The 7207-nt window shown below is 50.9% G+C and overlaps 1 protein-coding gene across 1 annotated transcript in view; it reads right to left on the bottom strand.

The window, feature by feature from the left end:
* TG (thyroglobulin) overlaps nt 1–7207 on the bottom strand; it is a 243257-nt gene that overhangs the window by 32286 nt on the left and 203764 nt on the right. The window contains exons 43-44 of the mRNA XM_007940540.1: nt 4228–4392; nt 3141–3308 (exon numbers count right to left, since the gene is read on the bottom strand). Of these exons, the coding sequence (XP_007938731.1) occupies nt 3141–3308; nt 4228–4392 (333 nt within the window). The remainder of the gene's footprint in view (nt 1–3140; nt 3309–4227; nt 4393–7207) is intronic.

Raw genomic sequence — 7207 nt, forward strand, 5'->3', positions numbered from 1 at the left:
GAGGGACTTTCACCCAGCCCCTAGAGCCTGGCACTCGGAACTCAGACTTCTAGCCTCTCAAACTGTGAGAGAATAGAGTCCTGTTTGTTTAAGCATCCCATCTGTGGTATATTCCTGTACTAGGGAACGAGAACAGTCCATGTGGGCCTCAGTAACATGGTGGTAAGTTCAGACATAGGTTTACTTGCCTACAGTATGTGGTTCGGACAAAGTCAGAAGATACATGGAATGGCTCAGCCCTCTGCACCCACGTGGTGCTGTTAGTTGCTGTTGAATCAACTCCAAAGCATGGTGACCTTGTGTATCACAGAATAAAACGCTGCCCCGTCCTAAGCCACCTTCATGATCCCTAGTAAGTTCAAGGCCATGTCTTGGCTATCGTGTCATATTTTGAGTGCCTTCCAGCCCCAGGGGCTCTTTTTCTACCACTACACCAGACAAGGCTCTGGTGTGATCTGTAAGGTTTCCCAGGCTAATTTTCAGAAATGGATTGTCAAGCCTTCCTTCCTAGTCTGCCTTAGTCAGGAAGTTCTGCTGAAATCTATCGTGGGCGACCCTGCTGGTTTTCAAGATACCAGTTGGGGGTTCAACTTCTGGCAGGAGCAAGCACCGTACAATGAACTACTAATAGACGGGTGAGGTTGCCTCTAGCAGCCCCTACTATACCTGGAAGTGTAGACATTTGAGTGCCACCTACTGTCCCTGGTAGACTTCAGGCTCTTGGGGGAGACCTGGAGTTTTCCCCAAGTGCTGGAATCAACAGAGGATGCCTATAGAGTCAGAAGACCTGGATTCTGGCTTCTCCCTGCATTTGTTCCTCCAGGAGAAAAACCATGCTAACAAGTGCTGCCATGTCGGGTGCCGTGAGGATGAAGGTGCTTCTCTGCAGAGTCCTGGATTGAGGCCTGGCACCTATAGGCTCTCTCGGGTTCCCTTCATTCAATCTAGTAAACATTTATTGGGAACCTACTATGTTCCAGACCCTTTTCTAGGTACCAGAGATGCAGCAGAAAGCAAAATAGATAATGTCTCAGTGCCCACAGGGCTTACGTTTCTCACTGGGGAAGAAAGGAGACAAATCAATATATAATGTCACGGGTGGAGGTGCTGGCAGGGACCAGTGTGAGGGGTAGAGAAAGCTGGGGGTGGTGCTATCTTTCTAGTCAAAGTGGTCAGGCCAGATGCCTCTGCCAAATAGACCCTGGGGAGGGGGTAAGGAAGTGAGGTACATACGGAAGAACATTCTCGTTTTGCTGCCTCTGGGCACACCAGAGCCTAACACTTAATAGCTTGTGGGAGCTCTGGTAGCGTAGTGCCTAACGCATTTGACTGCTAACCAGAAGGCTGGTGGTTCAAGCCCACCAGCCACTCCTTGGAAAGAAGGTTGGGCAATTTACTTCTGTAGTGATACCACCTCAGAAACCGAAAGAAGGGTTGCTATTCGTCGGATCCAACTTGACGCCAGTAAGTTTGGTTTTTTGGTTTTTGTGTGTATCTTAATTTTTAGGAGCTCTGGTGGTACAGTGGTTAAAGCATCTGGCTGCTAACCAAAAGGTTGGCAGTTCAAACCCATCAGCCACTCCTGGGGGAAAGATGTGGCAGTCTGCTTCCATAAAGATTTATAGCTTGGAAACCCTGTGGGGCAGTTCTACTCTGGGTCATAATGAGTTGGAATCAACTTGATGGCAGCGGATTTTTTTGTATCTTAATTTAGTCAACCATTTCCTTATTAATGGACATTTGAGTTGCCTCCAATTTTTGCCACAATAATCAATGCTGTGATAAATACCCTTGTACATATATCATGCAAAACTCGTGTTTTCTTGCTGTGGGATGCATTCCCTAAGTGAGATGTATTACCTAGAGGAAACAGCATCATCCAAGGGAATGGGGGATCCTTTTGGTTAATGGTCATTTTTTTTTCTTCTTTCCTTTAATTCCAGTTATGCTGCTGTTGTTGTTATGTGCCATCGAGTCGGACCCGACTCATAGCGACCCCTCTTTGGGTTTACGAGGCAGTATCACTACGGAAGTAGATTGCCCAACCTTCCTTCCAAGGAGTGGCTGGTGGGTTTGAACCACCAGCCATCTGGTTAGCAGTCAAGTGCCTTAGGCATTATGCTACCAGAGTTCCCAACCGTATAATTCCAGTTATACAGCCCTATAATTCAATAGCATCAGATTGAGACCTACGGTGTGGGGGGTGCCAGGAGGGTGCCCTTTGTCCCACCCGCAGGGTGGTCTTCTCACTGTGCTTTATGCTGGGGCCACCATCCCACATTTCACCATGGAAAAGAGCAGCTGAGAGCAGCTTATCTAAGGAGGGGTGGGGCAGAGGGCAGAGGGTGTGGGCCAATTCCAGGGCTACCCACATCCTAGCTACTGGCTATGGCTACAGCTTCTAGTCTGAGCAGGAAGTGTGTGCTCAGGCAGATAAAAGACCTCACAGTTGCTCCCCCACATCACTGGACCCCCAACAAGCTGTACAAAAGCTGTGTTTGCCAGGCCCATCATACATATTTCCTAAGAGAAGTGACATGGAAAACTGGTGTTGGGGCCTCCTTCTAAGGTTGGGATACCTTAGAGGGTTGGGATACCTTACAGGGCTGGAGTACCTTACAGAGTTGGGGTACCTTACGGGGCTAGGGTACCTTACAGGGTTACGATACCTTCCAGGGTTGGGGTACCTTCTGGGGTTGAGGTACCTTACAGGGTTGGGGTACCTTATAGGGCTGGGAAATGATGCCATTTTAACAGCATCCTTCATCTGCCTGCCTCCCCCAGTTCTCAGTGGGACAAAGATCCTTTATGGAGCAGGGATGTCATGGGCCTAGGATAGACGTGGAGCCCTGACTCTGCAGAGTGCCTTGGGTAGCACTGTTCACTTTTCTCCACTGTGATTCAGTCACAGATACAGCTGGTGGTGTGTCTGTGTCTCATACTCCTCTGTGAGCCTCACATTCCCGAATCCTCCCTCTATCACCGTCTCTCAAGCCCCTAATACAGCCTCTGCATGCTGTAGTTTTCAGTAATTAGTACATCAAGAAGTAAGTAAGTAAATGACTTGACTGAGATGAGCTTTGAGGTCTACTGGCCACTGGGGGTGCCCAGCTGGACCTCCAGGCCTCCATGCTGCTCACCTTAATGGCTTTGGCTCTGTCGATGAGCCCGTCATCCTGAGAACTGCCAATGAGCAGATCGACCTTCGCCCATGGGGCTCTCTGCAGTGCCCGGGCCGGTGCCTCATGGAGATATTGGCCATCAACCACGGGACCCCAGTAGTGGAAAGGGCCACTCACAGCCAGGAGCTGCAGAGGGTGCAAAGGGATGGCATGATTTGTAAGGTTTCTGTCCTTTCTATGATGCTGGAATAATCAGTTCTGCTGCTTAGCTTAAGCTGGGCTTATCAGTGTGACTACCAGCCTTAGTTACCCATTGGGGTCTCTATTGGGAGACAGGAGTGAAAGGACTGGAACACGAGGCTCTGTCAACCAGGTGACAGAGCAGGGCTGGAAGGTGCCTTCCCAGAGCTTCTCTGCCAAGGTAACAGGCCACAGCCCTGGGCCTGCAGGTGTGTGAGCAAGGCAGGAGGGCCTCTGACCAAGGATGAGGTGATTGCCAAAACCAGGTTCCACCAGGTGCATGTCATCTGCTCAACCACCATCCAATAGCTGTATTTAGTGAACTGAGGATAAGACCCACTCCATGTCTGTGAGTCTAGGCTCATTACTGATGGGGTCAAACATCAGCTGAGGTGACAGTGGTGTTTCTGTCCCCATCACTACTGTCAAGGACCAGCCAGAGAACGTGGGCTGTGAGCAAGTTCTCTGCAGGCTGGAGAAGGGAGCAGAGTATCATATCCAAGAGGACAGGGTGGCCAAAACCCAGGATCTGACCGTGCAGCCACGTCTGTAACACTCAGTGCACTGCAGCTGTTACATGACTGGTGCCTATCACGCCCAGCAGTGGGAAAAGCATGTTGCATTTGCTATCTCATCTCCAACTCTGAAGGTCTGCATTATTACCCCATTTCACAGATCAGAAATCAAGGCTCAGCAAGATCTAACTTCAGTCCCATGCTGGTTCATTACATATTGTGGCCCATGCATGGCACTGAGGGCCAGGGACTCTGCATCAACTTGCCATGTGGCCTTGTCTGGGCCATGTCCCTTTTCATTGGTAAAAGACCAGAGAAGGTCCCCAGCCCACTTGCACCCTAGTGCTCACCTTGGTCTGGGCATCATTGAGGACGCTGGCGGGCTTCTGGCGGAGGCAGGACACCAGGTCTTGGCTGGGAGAGATGGGACAGCCGACCTCCTTCGCCAAAGCAGCTGCCTGCTGCTGTGCCCTCTCATGGCTGGTGACAGCGGCCGGTGAGAAGGCAGAGCCTCCCTGGAAGGAGAGCAGACTCAGGGACCATGGTCTACATCATCCATCGCCTCCTCCTCCACCCCGAGAGGTGAGGCCACATCAGGGCCCTTTCTGGGGTCACCCACAAGCATTGGGAAGGTCAGGACTGACCAGTAACCCATGAAAATGTTGTACAGTCTCAAGCAGGTGCCCTCCCGGGCCTCAGTCTCCTCACTGTAAATGAGGGCTGTGGTCTAGGGCACCTTCAAACTCTTAGCTTGGACACCGACCTTGTATATTGAGGACAAAGGGAATGTATTGTGAACAGGGGACAAAACCAGAACTGTCCTTTGGGACTACACCCCCACACACCCCCTCCTGGGCTCCTTGAAATAGCAAGTTTCCTTGTTCAATTATAGTGTTGGACTTTAACATAGATGCCCCCATGGAAGGTGAGAGAAACATGGTTAACAAGAAAGTGAATTGTTCCAGAAAATAAGTCTCTGCTAAAATGATGGGTTTCTGGGAGCATTTCCTTCCTAAGAATGTAGGTGGTGGGAGCTAGGTTCTGGGACAGTGATCTCTGTGCTGGACCTGGGTAAACTGGATCATCGGCCCAGGGCGGAACAGAGGAGCTGAGGAGGGCCAGCCAGCAACGACTGCAGGACTCTGTAATCCCAGTGGCTCCCCTGCCTGCAACTTAGACCTGGCCACCCACTAACGAGTTGGGGACAGCAGTGGGTGGAGGCAGTCAGCTACCACCACTCAGAGCAATACCAGCCACTCCTGTGGATTGAGGGCTTCCAGAATTAACCCAAGAGCTTCCCTGTTAACTCACTCCATCCTCACACCAGCCCTGTAAATGCATTGCTGCCATCTGCGCCATTTTGCAGATGTGGGAATAAAGAAGTACGGCCAAGGTCAAAAATCTTGTAACAGGTAGAGTCAGACCATGGAGTCAAACAGCTGAGCTCAGAGCCTGTTCAGCTCCGGGACCCTGGAGAGGGGAAGGTTCTATTCTGTGACCAGTAAACTGTGTGATCTTGAACGAGTCCCTTCTCTAGGGATGACTCCCTGTCTGTAACATGAGCAACTGGACTGGAGAGTACTGGTCATGAAGCAGCTACACCTGCCAGGCCCTCACTGTACCAGGCATGTTGTTTGCCTCATTTCATGTCATCATCATGAGAGTAACATACAGTAGGTATGGTTATCACCCCCAGTTTGCAGACACACAAACTAAGGCTCAAGAGAAAAGGGAGACTTCTCATTTGTCTAGTGTCCAGTATGTACCAGGATCTAGGAGCTCAACAACAACTAATAATAATAGCTAACATTTACTGAGTACTTACTAAGTTTCAGCCATAGTCCTAAGCACTTTACATGCATTAACTCATCAGATCCTCTCCATAACTCAAGGAGGTAGGTGGTAGCATTTGGCTGCTAACCAAAAGGTCAGTGGTTCAAACCCACTAGCTGCTCCATGGGAGGAAAATGAGGCAACAAGGGGTTGCCAGGAGTTGAAGCCAACTTCATAGCAACAAGCCGGGAGGCCATCAGTGATGAACACTCTCCCCAGGGCCTGAGGTGTGACAGCGTCACAATCAAAAAGGGTCAAGGGGGGCTTAGGCCCCCTGCTGCGGGCTTCCCGCGCCCTCAGGGTTATTTTTCCAACAATGGGGAGCCAGCTTTTCTGAGAAGTGACTGCCTGGATATGCTTTCCCTTAACAGAAAACACACACACAGACACGTGCACACTTAAGATGTTCAAGGTCAAAGCCCCTTGTCCTACAGAGCACACTGAGCCTGCAGCCTGCAGGACGGGCGGAATGTGGCCGCTCACCCGGCTGCCCCCGGCTAGGCCGTGAGGAGACAGGAATTTCAGGATGAGGCCCTCTGACCTTTTCAGCTTTCTCGTCAGCTATGAAGCGCCAAGCTTCCTGATATGGTGAGGAAGTGGTTAAAGGCGTGGGAGGCCCTGCCACTGTGAGCTGGCTGGGGAACTTGCCACCCTCTTTGAACATTTCATTTTAATCAATTTTCTGAAGAAAACCTATTTCTTTGTGGAAAATCAGTGGTTAAGCAACCCAACGGCCCTATGTTTAAGACGCCTGACTGGAGCAATAGGGGACACACAGGGCAGAGTCACGTAGCACATGGGCTTTGAGGCAGGAGGAACAGGTTCAAACCCCAGCCCCGCTGTTCACAGCCTCATTTCCTCCTCTGGGAATGAGCGCAATACACTATGTTCCACGGGGTGATGGGGCTGAGGCATGGGCCGACACAGGCCAGCACAGCGGGTGTGCTGCACCTGTAGGTGGCAGAGTTACAGCTGTGGTCGCATGGGAGGCCGCGTGGCCTCTGCAGCAGGTGCAGTGTCCATTACAGGCAGCAGGGCCTGCTCGTCCCCAGGCGGCACCCGTAGTTCCGAGCCTCCCCCAGCTCCTGACTGTATCTCCCTCTGACCTGGCCTTTAAACGGCAGCTGAGTTTCCGCTTGTTTTTCTTTCTTTCTTCATTTTTTTTTTAACTTTAAAAATAGCGCAGCCAAAACCACAAATGCTGACCACTGCCTTTTCTCCCTGAGGCCTGTGGACGTCCTAAGGTGACTTGACCTCAGTTAACCACTGTGGTCACCTCGGAGGCAAGAACTCCCCTGCCCAAGCACACACAGTCAGACACAGACACACTCAGACACACACACTCAGATACACAGACACACAGACATATTCAGACGCACCGACACACGATACACAGGCACACTCAGATACACACAGAGACACACAGATACACTGACAAACTCTGACATAACACGCTCAGACACACACACAGATACACACAGACATACTCAGTTACAC

The sequence above is a fragment of the Orycteropus afer genome, unplaced genomic scaffold, assembly GCF_000298275.1.
Source record: "Orycteropus afer afer isolate SDZICR_OR568_19922 unplaced genomic scaffold, OryAfe1.0 scaffold00069, whole genome shotgun sequence".
Taxonomy (NCBI): Eukaryota; Metazoa; Chordata; class Mammalia; order Tubulidentata; family Orycteropodidae; genus Orycteropus; species Orycteropus afer.